The 15,624-nt window shown below is 47.6% G+C and overlaps 2 protein-coding genes across 9 annotated transcripts in view; one reads left to right on the forward strand and one right to left on the reverse strand.

The window, feature by feature from the left end:
* Positions 1–15,624, reverse strand: part of LOC140421791 (uncharacterized) — an 864,226-nt gene that overhangs the window by 742,910 nt on the left and 105,692 nt on the right. The gene's annotated exons all lie outside the window — the stretch shown is intronic.
* LOC140419709 (uncharacterized) lies at positions 1,032–9,282 on the forward strand. Of its 2 annotated transcripts, none has more exons than XM_072503642.1 (2): positions 1,032–1,228; positions 7,134–9,282. In XM_072503642.1, the coding sequence occupies exon 2, from the start codon at positions 7,568–7,570 to the stop codon at positions 8,453–8,455; it is 888 nt and encodes a 295-aa protein (XP_072359743.1). In that variant the 5' UTR covers positions 1,032–1,228; positions 7,134–7,567; the 3' UTR covers positions 8,456–9,282. The 2 variants fall into 2 exon arrangements, with proteins under 2 accessions (XP_072359743.1, XP_072359745.1); XM_072503644.1 differs by having other exon boundaries at positions 1,032–1,121.

The raw sequence follows: 15,624 nt of genomic DNA on the forward strand, positions 1-15,624 counted from the left end.
CACTGGCCTATAATTACCCACTTTCTGCCTACCTCCTTTTTTAAACAGTGGTGTCACGTTTGCTAATTTCCAATCCGCCGGGACCACCCCAGAGTCTAGTGAATTTTGGTAAATTATCACTAGTGCATTTGCAATTTCCCTAGCCATCTCTTTTAGCACTCTGGGATGCATTCCATCAGGGCCAGGAGACTTGTCTACCTTTAGCCCCATTAGCTTGCCCATCACTACCTCCTTGGTGATATCAATCCTCTCAAGGTCCTCACCTGTCATAACCTCATTTCCATCAGTCACTGGCATGTTATTTGTGTCTTCCACTGTGAAGACCGACCCAAAAAACCTGTTCAGTTCCTCAGCCATTTCCTCATCTCCCATTATTAAATCTCCCTTCTCATCCTCTAAAGGACCAATATTTGCCTTAGCCACTCTTTTTTGTTTTATGTATTTGTAGAAACTTTTACTATCTGTTTTTATATTCTGAGCAAGTTTACTCTCATAATCTATCTTACTCTTCTTTATAGCTTTTTTAGTAGCTTTCTGTTGCCCCCTAAAGATTTCCCAGTCCTCTAGTCTCCCACTGATCTTTGCTACTTTGTATGTTTTTTCCTTCAATTTGATACTCTCCCTTATTTCCTTAGATATCCACGGTCGATTTTCCCTCTTTTTACCACCCTTCCTTTTTGTTGGTATAGACCTTTGCTGGGCACTGTGAAAAATCACTTGGAAGGTTCTCCACTGTTCCTCAACTGTTTCACCATAAAGTCTTTGCTCCCAGTCTACCTTAGTCTAATCAAACGCTTTTAACCCCCTTCAGGTCGCTATATAGAGGCTGCAGCCTCTCACACTGAATGTAAACGTGACCCACAGACACCTCCAGGCTACTAACAGGAGGTTCAGCCTGGGAGTGGGTGAAACTTTTTAAAAACCTGTTGAAATTATACGCTCCGGCGGGCACTAGGACCCGGCTGGGGACAGAAACCTTCAGGCCCCGCCCACTAGCTGCAGCATCACCAAGACGCCAGCGCATGCGCTCTGCTTCCCCAAGATGGCGGCTGTGAACCAGGGCCTGGTCCCGGGAGAGAGCTGACCGGCGGTGATGTGACCTGAGGATCACCGCACCTCAGGCAAGGGGCCAGGTTGGGAAGGCGGTGCCTTCAGGAATAACTGGGAAGGTGATGTTTGGTCAGTTGCTGCAGTCTGTGTGGTGAAGGTGCTGTCACAGTGGTGTGAGGTGAGGAAGTACAGGATTATCACCCAGCAATGATCAATTAAGGGGAATGTAAATCCAGCTCAGGCTGCTTTCAGATTGGAAAGGGAGCTAAGGTGTGTCCTCAGAGCTGGTGAATGTTGGGCTTTGGCAGTTTCTCTAAAAAGTCCTTCTCATTCCCTCCCTCTACCACCTCTATCTTTAGAGTCAGAGAGTTTTACAGCACGGAAAGAGGCCCTTCGACCCATTCATAATCTTTATTATTAGTGTCACAAGGAGGCTTACATGAACACTGCAATGAAGTTACTATAAAAATCCCCTCGTCGCCAGACTGCGGCACCTGTTCGGGTACACAGAGGGAGAATTCAGAATGTCCAATTCACCTAACAAGCTCATCTTTCGGGACTTGTGGGAGGAAATCGGAGCACCCGGAGGAAACCCACACAGACACGGGGAGAACGTGCAGACTCCGCACAGACAGTGAACCAAACTTGGAATCAAACCCAGGTGCCTGGTGCTGTGAAGCAGCAGTGCTAACCACTATGCTACCGTGCCGCCCATAAGATTATTAAATAACTAGCTCTGGATGAATTGTGTCCCAGGATGCTGTGGGAGGCGAGGGAGGAGATTGCTGGGGCTCTGACCCAAAGGTTTAATCCCTCTCTGGCCACGGGGGTGTTGCCAGGGGACTTGAGAACAGCTAATGTGGTCCTACTATTTAAGAAAGATTGTAGAATGGGCGGCATGTGGTGCAGTCAATAGCACTGGGACTGTGGCGCTGAGGACTCAGGTTCTAATCCCGGCTCTGGGTCACTCTGTGGAGTTTGCACATTCTCCCCATGTCTGTGTGGGTTGTAGAGATAAGCCAGGGAACTGCAGACTAGTGAGTCTCATGTCATGGCAGGGAAACTATTGGAGAAAATTCTGATGCACTCTTATCCCCACTTGGAGAGGTTTGATCAAGAATAGTCAGCATGACACTATCAGAGGGAGGTCATGCCTAACAAATTTGATTGAATTTTTTGAGCATGTGACCAGGTGTGTGGATGGGGGCAGTGCAGTTGATGTAGTTTACATGGATTTTAATAAAGCATTTGACAAGATCCCACATGGAAGACTTGCGAATGACTCAAAGATTGGCCGGGTGGTTAACAGTGAGGTCGAGTGTCTTGGGTAACAGGAAGATATAGACGGGATGGTCAAATGGGCAGAAAAGTGGCAAAATGGATTTAGAATCATAGAATTTACAGTACAGAAGGAGGCCATTCGGCCCATCAAGTCTGCAATGGCTCTTGGAAAGAGCACCCTACCCAGGCCCACATTTCTACCCTATCTCCGTAACCCAGTAACCCCACCCAACACTAAGGGCAATTTTGGACACTGAGGGCAATTTAGCATGGCCGAGCCACCTAACCTGCACATCTTTGGACTGTGGGAGGAAACCGGAGCAGCCGGAGGAAACCCACGCGCACACGGGGAGAACGTGCAGACTCCGCACAGACAGTGACCCAAGCTGGGAATCGAACCTAGGACTCTCGCACTGTGAAGCAATTGTGCTAACCACTATGCTACCGTGCTGCCCCTGTTTGAAACCTAAAAAGTGAGCTGACACACTTTGGAAGGGGTAATGTGACCAGGAAGTATTCAATGAACAGCATGACACTGGGAAGTTCTGAGCAACAAAGGGACCTTGGCGTGTTTGTCCAGAGATCTCTGAACGTGGAAGGGCAGGTTAATAGGGTGGTGAAAAAGGCAGATGGGACTTTACTGTGAGCATTTCTGGTCACCACATTATAGGAAGGATGTGATTGGAGACCGTGCAGAGGAGGTTGCATGGGATGGAACATTTAAATTATGAAGAGAGGTTGGATAGAACAAACAAAGAGCACAGAAACGTTCAGCACAGGAACAGGCTATTCGGCCTTCCCAAGGATGCACCGACCATGCTGCCCATCTAACCTAAAACGTTCTACTCTTCCGGGGTCCATATCCCTCTATTCTTAACCTATTCATGCATTTGTCAAGACGTCCCTTAAATGTCACTATCGTACCTGCTTCCACCAGCACTTCTGGCAGTGAGTTCCAGGCATCCACTACCCTCTGTGTAAAAACAACTTCCCTCATGCATCTCCTCTGAACTTTGCCCCTCACACCTTAAACCTGTGTCTCCCAGTAATTGACTCTTCCACCCTGGAAAAATGTTTCTGACTACCTTCTCTGTCCATGCTCCTCATAATTTTGTAGACTTCTTTCAGGGCGCCCCTCAATCTCCGTCATTCCAGTGAGAACAAACCAAGTTTCTCCGACCAATCCTTGTAGCTAATGCGCTCCATACCAGGCAACATCCTGGTAAATTGAGGTGTACAAGATTACTAGGAGCTTGGACAGGATGGATAGGGAGCAGCTGTTCCCCTCAGTTGAAGGTGTCATGAGGGGACACAAGCTCATGGTGAGGGGCAAGTGGTTTAAAGGGTCTTGAGGAAAAACCTTTTTACCCAGAGGGTGGTGACTGTTTGGAACGCACTGCCTGGGAGGGTGGTAGAGGTGGGTTATAAAGTACCTGGATGAACACTTGGCAGGTCATAACATTCAAGGCTATGGGCCAAGTGCTGGCAAATGGAATCAGGTCGGTCAGGTGTTTTGCGAGTGTCAGCGCAGACTCAATGGGCAGAAGGGCCTCTTCGCTGTTGCTGATGATACAAAGTTAGATGGCATTATGGACAGCCTAGATGATGGCATCAAATTGCAAGGAAATATTGACAGACTTGGTGAATGGGCAAAATTGTGGCAAATGGAATTCCATGTAATCGAGTGTGAGGTTATCTGTTTTGAACCAAAAAAGAATAGAACAGAGGACTTTCTAAATGGAAATAGGTTAAGTTCAGTGGATGGCAAAGAGTCTGGGGGGTTGAGGCGCATAGATCCCTAAACTGGCAGGAACAAGTGCAGAAAATAATCAAAAAGGCGAATGGAATGCTGGCATTTACATAGAATCAGAGAATATACAGTGCAGAAGGAGGCCATTCGGACCATCGAGTCTGCACCAGCCCTTGGAAAGAGCACCCTGCCTAATCCCAGAGCTCCACCCTATCCCCACCTAACCTTTTGGATACGAAGGTGCAATTTAGCATGGCCAATCCAGCTAACCTGCCCATCTTTGGACAGTGGGAGGAAACCAGAGCACCCGGAGGAAACCCATGCAGACACAGGGAGAAAGTAAAATCTCGACACAAGACCGTCACCCGAGGCCGGAATTGAACCTGGGACCCTGGAGCTGTGAGGCAGCAGTGCTAACCACTGTGCAACCATGCCACCCATCTGGAGGATTGGAATATAAAGACACAGAGGTCCTGCTGCAGCTATACAAGACCCCACTTGGGCACCACACCTTAGGAAGGATATTTTGGCCTTGGAGGGAGTGCAACACCGGTTTACTAAGACGATATGCCAAGATACATGGAATACAGGCGTTACATTTTAAGGAGAGATTACACAAATTAGGCCTGTTTTTGCTAGAATTTAGAAGATTAAGGTGTGATCTGATTGAAGTATTTAAGATATTAACAGGGAAAGACAGGGGCGATGAAGATGAACTATTTACACTGGTTGGAGGTTCTAAAACTGGGATCATTGTCTAAAAATCAGGGCTCGACCGTTCAGGAGAGATGTTGGGAAGAACGTCTTCACACTCAGGGGGGGAGAGGTTTGGAACTCTCTCCCACAAACAGCAGGTGAAGCTGGATCAGTTGTTAAGTTTAAATCTGAGGTAGAGTTTTGTTAAGCAAAGATATTCAGGGATATGAAGTTAGGTCACAGATCAGCCATGATCTCACTAAATGGCAGTACAGACGCGAGGGGCTGAATGGCCTACTCCTGTCCCTATGGGTATTTCTGTGATTCTGAAATTCAGACAACACCATGACCTGGAAAGAGTCTGGATTAGAACCTGAGTTAGTCCGAGCTGCAAACCATCCCTCCAGATCCTGGCTCTTCATGGATTTAATGAAGGCCAAGGCAATAGTTGGATTATTGAACGACTTGACAGAGTTGTTGGATACCATTTTTCGGGTTGCAGGATAAAGCCTGACGGAATTCACTCCCCACAGGCTTGAGCTGCCTTTGAACATCATCAAAGTCTCAACGCTTCGTTTGTGTTGCTGTCGAAAATTCCTGGAAGAAGTAAATCCTCACTCCTTCCTGGAGCCAGGTGCCACCTCGCCGTTCCCTCTCCAGGACATTCTCTCAAGTTGTGGAAGTGAATGATTACAGGCCTGGGATGAAAACTATCCATCGGCCTCAAAGACCGATGCACCCTTTCTAATTTGAAACACCCAGGCTTCACATCCAGCTGAGAAAACGTGGCAGTCGGTCCTTGAAGAACCTCACGGGAGCCTTACCCTCCACACTAAATGGACAGAAAATAACATAATTTATGGGCGGTAAGGTAGCACAGTGGTTAGCACAGTTGCTTCAAAGCTCCAGGGTCGCAGGTTCGATTCCCAGCTTGGGTCACTGTCTATGCGGAGTCTGCACGTTCTCCCCGTGTCTGCGTGGGTTTCCTCCGGGTGCTCCGGTTTCCTCCCACAGTCCAAAGATATGCAGGTCAGGTGGATTGGCCATGATAAATTGCCCTCAGTGTCCAAATAAAAGGTTAGGTGGGGTTACTGGGTTACAGGGATGGGGTGGAGGTATGGGCCTGGCTGGGGTGCTGTTTCCAAGGCACAGACTCGATGGGCCGAGTGGCCTCCTTCTGCACTGTAAATTCTATGATGACAGGCCGACGACTCGGATGTTCTTCCTCCGACCCTCGGTTCTCCAAGTCCTCCAGGGCCTCCGCCAGCCTGGAGGACTTGGAGAAGTCCTGGTTTTCAAAGGATTGAATTCTTGCCTCCGTCGAGGAGGCATCTTGCTGAATGTTCAGGATTCTCCCCTCTGGATCATCGAGCCTCTTCATGGCGTTTTGCAGCTGGGCCTCATGAGCTCACAGATATTGAGTCAGCACACTCCGCCTCTGGTCAGTAACATGGATAATGTCGACAGTCATCATTTCTGCCGCCTCCCAGAGCCCCAAAGAGCGCGGGATCGAGAGACCTCCTGAGGGTCAGGGCGCCATGTTGAAAAGGCGGCTCCATTCCCGCTGAATCCACCTGCGCTGTTTTATCAATGATTTCTTCACTTTTTCCGGCATAATCCTACCAAACTGAACCCTGGCGTCTTCCAGGGACACGATAACAAATATGAATTCAAGGATTAGGTAGGTGGGTGCCGGGCAATCAGGGTAAGTGTCAGATTATAGGTGAGTGGTGCCAGAACCTGCGGAAAAGCAGCTACTCCCACACCCGTATCACATGCCTGACACCTCCCCACCCCCAGACAGATTTCTGATTGATGAGGATGTCGAGTGTTATGCGGAACTGGCAGGTAAATGGAGAGAAAGCTGAGATGAGAAGGGATTTCTTTACTCGACGATGTGGTGAAGATTTGGAATTCTCCAACCCCAAGGATTCTGGAGATTCAGTCATCAAGTATTTTCAAGACACGGTTTGATAGGTTTCTGGATATTGTAGACGTCGGGGGATATGGGGGATAGTGTGGGAAAACGGTGCTGAGGTAGATTGGCCAATGATCCCATTGGATGGTTCAGGTTCGATGGGCTGAATGGCCGACTGCAGCTCATATTTGTTGTGATCTCCTGGACAGGAATCTGTGAGCTTGGATCTGTCAATCAGCCTGAATCAGCACCTTCAGGAGAATAGGGAGGGTGAATGTTAGATACAGCAGAGTGAGAATGGAGGGAGTGTGTGGGATGGAGATTTACAGCTTTAGGGGAATAAGAGAGAGGAAAAAATGTGACATAGAAACTAGAATTGTCTGTTCTGAGTTTCTATCCTGTACTAACAGTGGTGAGTTTTGTAAATTGTTTTTACAGGATATTAGATGAGGAGGAATTGCAGACCGAAATCTCAAACATCACGTCTCGATCTGACAGTCACTCCTTTCCTTGGAACCTGGATATCATCGGCCTTTGAATCTAGAAGGAGAAATGTTCCCCTGAACTGTCAGCTAAAAGTTTCAACCATCAGTGTGACTGGAAAAGCACCGAGACCCACACAACACACACCCGAGTGAGAGAGTTCCAGTGAACTGACTGTGGAAACATCAGTGTGACTGGAAAAGCACCGAGACCCACACAACACACACCCCAGTGAGAGTGTTCCAGTGAACTGACTGTGGAAAGAGCTTTAATCAGTTACACAGCCTGAAAAACAACACAATATTCAGAGCGGGGAGGAACCATACCCGTGTTGTGGACGAGGCTTCCACTGATTGTCCAGCCTGGAGAGACGTGAGGAGACCCGAAACATGGAGAAACCGTGGAAATGTGGGGACTGTGGGAAGGGATACAGAGTCCCATCTGAGCTGGAGACTCATCGACGCATTCACACTGGGGAGAGGCCGTTCACCTGCTCTCAGTGTAGGAAGGGATTCACTCAGTTATCCACCCTGCGGACACACCAGCGAGTTCACACTGGGGAGAGGCCGTTCACCTGCTCTCTGTGTGGGAAAGGATTTACTGACGTATCCACCCTGCGGACACACCAGCGAGTTCACACTGGGGAGAGGCCATTCATCTGCTCTCGGTGTGGGAAGGGGTTCACTCAGTTATCTCACCTGCGGACACACCAGCGAGTTCACACTGGGGAGAGGCCATTCACCTGCTCTCAGTGTGGGAAAGGATTTACTGACGTATCCACCCTGCGGACACACCAGCGAGTTCACACTGGGGAGAGGCCATTCACCTGCTCTCAGTGTGGGAAAGGATTTGCATATTTATCCAGCCTGCAGAAACACCAGCGAGTTCACACTGGGGAGAGGCCATACACCTGCTCTCAGTGTGGGAAGGGATTCACTCAGTTATCCACCCTGCGGACACACCAGCGAGTTCACACTGGGGAGAGGCCATTCACCTGCTCCCTCTGTGGGAAAGGATTTGCTGAAGTATCCACCCTGCGGAGACACAAGCGAGTTCACACTGGAGAGAGGCCGTTCACCTGCTCTCAGTGTGGGAAAGGATTTGCACATTTATCCCACCTGCGGACACACCAGCGAGTTCACACTGGGGAGAGGCCATTCACCTGCTCTCAGTGTGGGAAAGGATTTGCACATTTATCCCACCTGCGGAGACACCAGCGAGTTCACACTGGGGAGAGGCCGTCCACCTCTCAATGTGAGACGGGATTGCATGCTTGATCGGACCTGCTGTGACACCAACAATTTCACAATCGATTACAGGGGTTGGATTCTGCTGTTATTGTTTCTGCTCTACATCCAGGACTGCATTTTGTTCATTCTGACAGGTGGTCAGTGGGGGTGGTCGGAGGGTGATAAAAACCAACTATTTCCTAATATACCTGGTAAAATAATGCTATTTAGTATAAATATTAAGCCGTTTTAATAGGATTTCAGCACTCATAACCTCAGGTCATCCCGAAACACATAGCTTCAACTCGCTTCAACAGAGACACAAAACAGCCTGACTTATGCATAATTTCATTGTAGATTAAAACAGCACTTTTACTGAGCTGAGATGAGAAAGCCATTGTTCTAACAAATACATGTTCAAGACAGTGTGGCATTAAAACACAAGCTGTACCAGTTATCACTCCAAGGACAGGGCAGGCACTATAGCAACATTAAGGTGCTATTGTCCACAATGTGGATAATAGCGAAGTCAGCAGAAGTCCAGTTTGAACTGGACTTGATAACCACAGAATCGCATTCCATAACATACACAAATATTCAGATATGAAACATTTAGAACTAATGTTGCACATTGAGGATTGACAGCAAACCGTTGAATTAAATACATTTGATTTTAATCCAAACCAATGAGAACGATAGAGAGGTGTAGATAGATGGCTAAAGACTGATATGATTTCCTATAACCGTGATGGTCCGTACGGCCATCTTTATTCATTAATCATCTATGCTTTGATCGAAACTATTCGCTGTCTCTATTTTTCATACTTTCACTTTTCCACTCTAACTCTTGAAGTAAATGCAAGCTGTTTTGCCATAAGCAAGAAATGATTTCTGTATTATTTTGAAAGTTAAATTGTGTACAAGTTGCTTCTCTATAAGTTCTTCTGCTAGCCGGACTTATTAGAGAATAAGATTTAAGTGACTCCTAATTGTAATCAAATAGAGGCAAAAGATTCTTGTTTACATCCGAAAAATTTAACTCAAATTTCTACTGCGTTCTAGTCGCAAGCTCCTCACTAAATCAACATGGTGATCTCTACAGAGGGTTTCTTTCTGCTGGACTGGCCGGTCTCACCACTTTGCCTGCAGTGGGCTGTTGATCTTTGAGCCTTGTTGCTAATACCTGGCTTCAAATTGCACAAGGATCACAGAGTGAAAGGGTGTTTGGAAGCTTGAAGATTTTAGTTCCTATTTCTGTTTCAAATCCCCCAAAGCGTGCCACATTGCCATGGAGATGGGCCCTGGTGGTTACATGGTTCCTTTGTTTAATTTATCTGGATGTCCCTCACAGAAGGAAAGTATCAGGTTATGTGGGGCAAGTTGTCTGAGGTGGACTGGGAAACTGATCGGTCCAGGGAATACCTCATGTTTAAGGAATTATTACATATTTATCAGGGGTCGGTTAGCTCAGTTGGCTGGACGGCTGGTTCGTGTTGCAGAGCAAGGCCAACAAAGAGGATTCAACTCCCGTACTGGCTGAGTTTATTCATGAAGGCCCCGCCTTCTCAACCAGGCCCCTCGCCTGAGGTGTGCTGATCCTCAATCATCTCCAGTCAGCTCTCTCTCTGTCAAAGGCGAGAGCAGCCTACAGGATTTTTGCAACATGTATTTTGCATAAATACAACAAATAGTGGCTGTTTAGCACAGGGCTAAGTCGCTGGCTTTGAAAGCAGACCAAGGCAGGCCAGCAGCACGGTTCAATTCCCGTACCAGCCTCCCCGAACAGGCGCCGGAATGTGGCGACGAGGGGCTTTTCACTAACTTCATTTGAAGCCTACTTGTGACAATAAGCAATTTTTATTTCATTTTCATTTTTCAATATAGATTCCTTTTAAGGAACAAAAATCCAACAGGAAAAGTTATGCAACAGTGGCTAAAAAGAAAAGTTAAAGATTCATGAGATCCGTTAGAATTCAGCAAAGGAGGACCAAGAAACTGATGAGAGCAAACTGGCGAGAAACATAAAAATCGACTGGAAAACTTCTACAGGAATGGGAAATGGAAGAGATTAGCAAAGACCAATGTGGGTCCATTCCAGGCAGAGACAGGAGAGTTTATAATGGGGAGTAAGGAAATGGCAGAGAAACTAAACAATGTGTGTCTGTCTTCACAGAGGAAGATACAGAAATTGTCCCCAAAACACCAGAGAACCAAGGGACTGGCAGAGATTAGTATTGGTGAAAATGTCGCACTGGAATTATTAATGGGGTTGAAAGTGAATAAATCCCCAAAAGCTGATTGGCCTGTTGCTGGTGAGAACCTTCAACGAGGCGAAGGAAGAAGGGATTCTTCCCCCGACGATGTCTCGGGCCTTGATCTCGCTTATCCTGAAGTGGGACAAGGACCCGCTGCAGTGTGGCTCGTATAGGCCGATTTCGCTCCTCAATGTGGACGCTAAGTTGTTGACGAAGGACCTGGCCACTAGGATTGAGGATTGTGTCCCGGGAGTGATACACGAGGACTAGAGGGGGTTTGTGAAGGGCAGGCAATTGAATGCAAATGTGTGGAGGCTCCTGAATGTGATTATGATGCCCTCGGAGGAGGGGGGGGGGGGGGGGGGGGGGAGGCGGAAGTGGGAGTACCTTTGGGAAGTGCTGGGCAGGTTTGGGTTCAGGGAGGGGTTCATAAGGTGGGTCAAATAGTTGTATCAGGCCCCAGTGGCGAGCGTATCGACAAATCGGCTGAGGTCAGAGTACTTCAGACTCCACCGTGGGATGAGACAGGGGTTCCCCCCCCCCCCCCCCTATTGTTTGCCCTGGCGATTGAGCCGCTGGCCATGGCACTGAGGGAGTCTAAAAAACTGGAGGGGGTTGGTCCGGGGAGGGGAGGAGCATCGGGTCTCATTATATGTAGATGACCTGCTTTTGTATATCGCAGATCCAGTGGAGGGGATGGCGGAGGTCATGCAGACCCTTAGGGAATTTGGAGACTTCTCGGGATACAAACTCAATGTTGAGAAGAGCGAGCTCTTTGTGGTGAATGCGAGGGGTCAGGAGAATTGGCTGGAGGAGCTGCCGCTCAAGAGGGTGGAGAGGAGTTTCCGGTATTTGGGTATCCAGGTGGCCAAGAGTTGGGGGGGTCCTGCATAAGCTCAACTTGGCACGGTTGGTGGAGGAGGACTTTAAGAGATGGGACGTGTTGCCACTCTCCCTGGCGAGCAGGGTGCAGTCCGTTAAGATGACGGTCCGCCCGAGGTTCTTGTTCCAGTGCCTGCCAATCCTTATCCTAAGGCCTTTTTCAAGCGAGTGGGTAAGAGCATTATGGGGTATGTCTGGGCAAGTAAGACCCCGAGGGTTAAGAGTCTGTTCTTGGGCACAGTGGGGGGGGGGGGGGGGGGTGGAGCTGCCAAATTTGTGCAGCTACTACTGGGCAGCTAATGTGGCAATGATTCGGAAATGGGTAATGGAGGGGGAGGGGCGGCGTGGAAAAGACTGGAGGTGGCGTCGTGTGGGTACTAGCCTGGGGGCACTGGTGACGGCACCGTTGCCGCTACCGCTGAAGCGGTACACCACGAGCTCGGTGGTGGCGGCAACACTGAGGATCTGGGGGCAGTGGAGATGGCACAGGGGGGGAGGTGGGGGCCTCGGTTTGGTCCCCGATACGGAGAAACCATAGGTTTGCTCCGGGCAGGATGGATGGCGGATTCCTAAGTGGGCATCGGGCGGGAATTAAAAGGATGGGGGACTTACTCATTGATGGGACTTTTGCCGGCGCTGGAGGAGAAATTTGGGTTACCCCCGAAAAGGCGAGGAGCTGGATGAGGGCCTGTGGGCTGATGTCCTGGGCAGGGTTAATTACTCCTCGTCTTGCGCCAGGCTCAGCCTGATCCAGTTTAAAGTGGTACACAGGGCGCATGTGACAGGGGCAAGAATGTGTAAACTTTTTGGGGTGGAAGGCAGATGTGGGAGGTGCTCGGGGAGCCCAGCAAACCACGCCCATATGTTCTGGGCGTGCCGGCGCTTGCGGGGTTTTGGAGGGGCTTTGCAAAGGCTATGTCCGAGGTCTTGGATACTCGGGTAAAACCGAGCTGGGGGATAGCAATATTTGGGGTGTCAGATGAGCCGGGAGTACAGGAGCAGAAAGAGGCCGGATTTCTTGCCTTTGCCTCTTTGGTAGCCCAGAGAAGGATCTCACTAATGTGGAGGGATGCGAAGCCCCCAAGCTTGGAGGCTTGGATCAATGACATGGCGGGGTTTCTCAGGTTGGAGAAGATAAAGTTTGTCTTAAAAGTGGCAACCGTTCCTAGACTTTTGGGGGGGCGGGTTTTTCTCCTGTTTTTGTTGATGTAAGGGGTGTTTGCCCCATTTTTGTTCTTAATTTGTTACATGGTTTAAGGGTTAGAGGATTAAGTTGCTTGGTTTGTTGGCGTATTGCCCTGTTTATTTCTCTTTGTATATTTTCTGTCATTTTTGGAGTGTTTTGTAAAAATTATTGATAAACTTTGAATAAATATATTTTTTTTTAAAGCACACCAGAGAACCAAGGGACTGGCAGAGATTAGTGTTGGTGAAAAAGTCGTACTGGAGAAATTAATGGGGTTGGAAGTGAATAAATCCCCAAAAGCTGATGATGTACATCCCAGAGAGTTGAACGAGGTGGCTGTAGAGATCTCTATTCCTAATTCTAAATTCTCCTGACTCTATCTGTAATGGACAAACTTTTGTCTGAGCCAAACGTTTCCTTTTTACGTAGCCACAGAAGCTTTTACAGTCCATTTGTATGTATTTTGCCAGTTCACATTCTATTCTATTCTCCCTTTTTTTCCTCGGTATCTTGGTTGAAGAACTGAAGTAAATCCCCGGGAATGAATCATCACTTTGGACAGGTTCTGAGACAATTAAGTTTCGACTTCCAGGACAGAGTAACTATAATCGTGGAGTGTGATTGTCGGTTATGTAAAAGGGCAAAGTTCGAGTTTATAGTTTACTGTGTAGGTTTCCGAGTTAAAGTAGCTTCTAGTTTGTTTGTTGTATTAAAAGTCATTAAACTTGAAGTCTCGTCGTGTGGTCCTTTAATTTGTTGACTGGGAATTTGATTTTTTATAAGAAGTTGCTGACCTTTATGGGGTCCTAAACCACAAGTTTTGTCTTCCTATTTGAGCTCGGGCACCTTTCTGTCTCTATTGCTCATGTCAATGACAGCCAGGTGATGGAGCTGAGGGCTGAATATAGCTGAGAATAACGGGGCCTGTGCCCCAGTTAGGAAACTGCCATGGGCGTCGCTAAGAGAGACGGGAAGTTGCTAGAGGACTGACTGGGACCTAGACATCCAACCAATCAAGGGTTCAGGGGGAGGAGGTGTCAGGGGCTGACGGTGATGCGACCCCCAGGGCTCAGTGCCCCTGTGTCGCAAGCGGGGAGTCACGGGAACAAGGTACAGAGGAGCCGAAGGGAAACCATTTGGGACCCAGAACATTGTGAACATCCTGTTACTCTGGTTGTCTTTGATCCTCAAGTAATTTTCTGTTAGTTCTTTTAACGATGTCCTGTTTCGTCAATAAACTTTTAACAGGAAAATATTTGAATTTGTTGGACTTTTCCTGATTAATTTATTCACTTTTGGGAAAGTGGGTGAGAGGGGTTGACAGGCTCTTTAACAGAAAGTGAGTCCCTCTAAGGTAATTGGCAAAGGAGCCAGAGGGGTAGAGGAGATTTGATTTTTCTTTTGACAGTGTTTGAAAATGAGTTCAGGGAATCAATTGTGACTGACTAATTTATCAAGGTTCTCTGAGGAAGTAACAAGGGATGTCAATCAAGGGGAACCTGTAGATGTGCTTTATCTGGATTTCCAGAAGGTATTTCCCAAGGTGCCACATCAAAGGTTATTCCACAAAATAAGAGCTCATAGTGTGGGGGGCAACATATCAGCATGGATAGAGGCCTGGTTAGCGAGCAGGAAGCAGCCAGTAGGTATAAATGGGTCATTTCTGGGTGGGTAAGATGTGACAAGTGGAATGTCACCAGGATCAGTGCTGGTCTCTCACCCATTTACAATCTGTATGAATGTGTTAGATGACGGAGTTGAATATGGCAGCTAAATTTTCTGATGCCTCAAAGATGGGTCAGAAAGTAATTTGTGAAGTGGATTTAAGGACTCGGCAAAGGATTACAAATAGGTTAAATGAGTGGGCAAAAAACTGATAGATGGAGCATAACTTGGGAAAATGTCAATTGTCCACTTTGTCAGGAAGTATTAAATAAAACAATATTATTTAAATGGAGAGAGATTGCAGAACTCTGAGTTACAGAGGGATCGGGGGTGCCCGATCCCAAGTTAGTCTGCAGGTACAGCAAGTGATCAGGAAGGTCAATGGAATATTATTGTTTATTGCAAAGGAAATCTAATATAAATGTAGGGATGTTTTGCTGCAGTTGTATCGAGTCAGAGATGTTTATAGCATGAAAACGGGCCCTTCGGCCCAACTTGTCCATGCCGCCCAGTTTTTACCACTGAGCTAGTCCCAATTGCCCACATTTGGCCCATACCCCTCTATACCCAGCTTTCCCATAGAACTGTCGAAATGCTTTTTAAAAGACAAAATTGTACCCGTCTCTACTACTGCCTCTGGCAGCTCGTTCCAGACACTCACCACCCTCTGTGAACAAAATGCCCCTCCGGACCCTTTTATATCTCTCCCCTTTCACGTTAAACCTATGCCCTCTAGTTCTAGACTCCTCTACCTTTGGAAAAGATGTTGACTATCTACCTTATCTGTGCCCCTCATTATTTTACAGACCTCGACAAAATCACCCCGAAGCCTCCTACACTCCAGGGAAAAACGTCCTAGTCTATCCAGCCTCTCATAACTCAAACCATCAAGTCCTGGTCGCATCCGAGTAAATCTTTTCTGCACTCTTTCCAGTTTAATAATATCTTTTCTATAATAGGACCAGAACTGTACACAGTGCCCTAAATGTGGCCGTACCAATGTCTTGTACAAGTTCAGCAAGACGTCCCAACTCCTGTATTCAATGTTCTGACCAATGAAACCAAGTATGCCGAATGCCTTCTTCACCACCCTGTTCACCTGTGACTCCACTTTCAAGGAGCTATGAATCTGTACTCCTAGATCTCTTTGTTCTATAACTTTCCCCAACTCCTTACCACTAACTGAGTAGGTCCTGCCCCGATCTACCAAAATGCATCACCTCACGTTT

The sequence above is a fragment of the Scyliorhinus torazame genome, chromosome 5 (genome assembly GCF_047496885.1).
Source record: "Scyliorhinus torazame isolate Kashiwa2021f chromosome 5, sScyTor2.1, whole genome shotgun sequence".
Taxonomy (NCBI): Eukaryota; Metazoa; Chordata; class Chondrichthyes; order Carcharhiniformes; family Scyliorhinidae; genus Scyliorhinus; species Scyliorhinus torazame.

Bases quoted from the DNA above. Each gene is read 5' to 3' on its own strand.
- LOC140419709 (XM_072503642.1), top strand. From the start codon at position 7,568: ATGGAGAAACCGTGGAAATGTGGGGACTGTGGGAAGGGATACAGAGTC.